Source organism: Tupaia chinensis, unplaced genomic scaffold (assembly GCF_000334495.1).
Source record: "Tupaia chinensis unplaced genomic scaffold, TupChi_1.0 Scaffold000154_1, whole genome shotgun sequence".
Taxonomy (NCBI): domain Eukaryota; kingdom Metazoa; phylum Chordata; class Mammalia; order Scandentia; family Tupaiidae; genus Tupaia; species Tupaia belangeri.
Window position 1 is genome coordinate 2,419,876 of NW_006159625.1, and position 3,435 is coordinate 2,423,310.

The 3,435-nt window shown below is 30.0% G+C and overlaps 1 protein-coding gene across 3 annotated transcripts in view; it reads right to left on the bottom strand.

Annotated features, from left to right (window-relative positions):
• The window catches only part of RIMS2 (regulating synaptic membrane exocytosis 2), a 409,264-nt gene that overhangs the window by 192,394 nt on the left and 213,435 nt on the right, over nucleotides 1-3,435 (bottom strand). The window contains exon 17 of one of the 3 annotated variants that reach the window (XM_027770701.1): nucleotides 290-322. The exons of 1 other annotated variant lie outside the window; for it this stretch is intronic. In XM_027770701.1, the coding sequence (XP_027626502.1) occupies nucleotides 290-322 (33 nt within the window). The remainder of the gene's footprint in view (nucleotides 1-289; nucleotides 323-3,435) is intronic. One more of the 3 variants, XM_027770699.1, reaches the window with a different exon arrangement.

Below are 3,435 nucleotides of genomic sequence, written 5' to 3' on the forward strand. Positions count from 1 at the left end.
GAGAGAGAGCGAGTGAGAGAGAGAATATCTGTAGTTAGTTATTCAGTTATGGAAACATTACATATGTACACATATTACATAAAAACTCATCATTTTATTTTATCCATCTAATTGGAGCAATAGTTGGTAAAAGCTGAATATTCAAATATCTAAATAAAAATGCCTGTAAGATTTAATATTTTGTTAGAGAGGAATGAAAAATTATGAGATGAATAAAAATGGTAGAAAATTTCTAGAACGAGTTAGATAAATGAAAACACAACAAAGAAAAGCAGAAGAGGAGACAGACCTGCATATCTTCTCCTTGAGGATTCCACTTCTTCTGTAATCACATCGGTTAATGGACAGACATAGACAAAGGAGATGGGTGTGAGTGGATGTACTCAAAAGGTAAAAGTGACACTGAAGAAAAGGGCATCAACTCATTTTGAGAAAAAATCCTGTGTACAGTTGTAGGGAAGATATAATATTTACCATTAAAAAAACAAACAAACAAAAAAAAGAACTGATGGCAATCTGGTTGTTACTATAGGTTAGCAGAATCAGAAAAATGAAGTTAGTGAAGAAATAAAGGGGATTCAAAAGAGTGTATTATTTATGTACAGTCAAACAGAAACACTGCTGCTGAAGAAAGATATCGTTAGTAAAAACAACGTACTTGTATGTCCGCATGGGTCAAAACATGACTGAGTCAATTTAAAATCTGTGAAAATGCTTTTAGGATTTTTAACCATCAAAAGAAAAGATTTTAATTGTTATCATCAAAAAAATCAATAAACATAGTTTCAACACACTTCTAATACCTTTTATGATTCCCAAATTAACCAGTGCACACACAAAAATAAAATATGGACATCAATCCAACATTTCACTGAAGTATTTCAATACAGCAAAGTGTAATCATAAAAATATTATGACATAATAAATATAATACAATTCAGAAGAATAGTGGCTATAATATATTGCAATATATTGTAGCTTTTTTCAACATTATAAATTCAATTAACCTTCAATTTAGATAAATTGATCAAATTTAATCAATTTGATCAAATTTTCTTCAATCATATTTTCTTCTAATGCCTATTTATTCAGAAAATTCTTACAAACAGCACTTATAGGTCACTGAGGTTCTATTAAAATTTATCTATCCAAGACCAACATCTACTGTAATAGAGACGGTATGTTTTAGAAACACTTCTTCCCCACTGCTAGTGAAGAAGTCCAGATAATATTTTACACAGTTATTTGAAAGTGGGAAAATGTCTGGTAAATTCAGCATCTAAGAAAAAAGTTTCTTCCAAAGATATTAGTGAGTTAATGTCAGTAGGAACGACACAGATGAGCAACACTGCACAAAATTTAAATCTCCAATTTTAATTACTCACTTAGCTTTGAATTGGATATCACAAAATTCTCACAACAGATTGCATTCAATTAGTAAATGGTTGTATCATGGTTTTTGAGTGACTTATAAAAAAGCATATTGAACTAAAATATAATTGGAATACTAATATACTGAAATTATAGTTCTTGAGAATTATTTCCTATAACAAATTTATCTGTTTTATGAATATGAGAAAATTAAAACCTTCTATTATAAGAAAGTTGCTTAGATGACCAAAATTTATCTTTTTAAGAATAAGACAGAAATCCTAGTATATATTACAGAGAACTGGAAAAGGAATGATACACTTTGAAATATAATGTCATTTTCAAATGAGCACATTTTCCCCCTATTCAAAATCAGACACTAAATCTCATCACAATTATATTACAAAACGAAGACCGCTAATATGAATGACCAGTAGGAAAAATACTCAGATCTTCCTGAAATGTACCCAGATGCATTTAAATTATATACATCATATTTTCTTTTCTATTCCTCTACCTATTTCTCAAAGATAAGGTAGGGAAATCACATATACCTTAATAACAGGAAGATGCTGAATTGTATCATGTGATATTATTTTTTACATCGAAAACTTCCCTTTGTCTACATCTACTATATTACTAAAATGGCTTCCTCACATGTTAAAATGAAACTGGCATAAATAGATAAAATATGTGTTTATGATATGTTCCATCTCTAAGAAAACACTGTATTTTTTTGTTGAAAACATAAAAACTGCATAAATAAAGCTTCTTTCTCCACCTAATATTCTTCTGTATCTTGCATTACTTTACATGGAATTGATGCAATGGTTTTAATAGTATTTGAATTCAAAATGTTAAGAATTCTTTTCAATTCATTCATTAATTTTTCATAATGAATAATAGAGGCACATAGAGTTCAAGTGACTTACCTAATGTCACAAAACAAGTTCAGTGGCAGAGCCAGAAATAGAACAGAGGTCTCCTGATTACTCGGTCAATTTTCATTCTACTAGGTGTTATATGACCCAATAAAAACATGTGAAATAAAAAAGTCAAACAAGGAAGAAACAAAAAAATCTTCTCATGGTGACACCTGGACATTTTATTATATAGTAGTTAATTAGAAGTGTTTTTTAAAAAAAGATACATATTAAAACTGGTCGAAGAATTCACCAATGCTTTTATTCTGTTAAGAAATATGGTAACACTTATCTTAGAAACAATAATTTTCAAAAAGTTTTAGAAAATAATGTAAAATGTATATTGCTCAAAGGGAAATATTCGGACAATGATCTCTTTACCAACTAAAACTGTTCATTAAATCATTTTCCATTGTTTGTGTGACTATAATAAGTTATAACTAAGCTTACATAAAAACATATGACTTTAATTAGCAGATAGAATATTCATGCAAATCATAAAATGTCCATGTATAATTACATTTACAACAAATATATCTGAAACTTTTTGGGGGCTTTCTTGCCTTCTTTGTGGTTAGTTTTATTATGTGCTATTTGCATTAAAACAGCCTTATTTTAAAAGAGAACCTAGTCAATTATCTCATTTAAGCAGGCATGTCTTATTTAAATGATAGTGCCATAAAATACTTATTTTGCATGTAGTATTGCAGTATATAGCAGACTTCAGTGAATCTTGAAAGAAGCTGAGAGTCCGCCCTCCAGTCTTGCCATCTCCCTACCTTTCCTTTGATCACTACTATGCCACAGTAAAATTCTACTCTTCAGTGCTGCAAAGGAGGGTTCTAATAAACACTTTTTTTTTTAACCCAACAACCAACAACCAGCCTCTTATATAACCAATAACCCAGACTCCTCATTTAACTACTCATCAGTTAAGAGAGAGTAAAGACACAAAGTTGCAGTTAGGTAGGAAGAATAAAGTCCTGGTGCTCAGTAGGGGGTTAGAGTTAATAATGATGCATTGCAATATAGCTGGAAGAGAGGATTCTGAATGCTATCACTACAAAGAAATGGTAAGTATTTGGATGACAGACATGCTAAGTACTCTGATTCAATCATCACAACTATATATATATATATA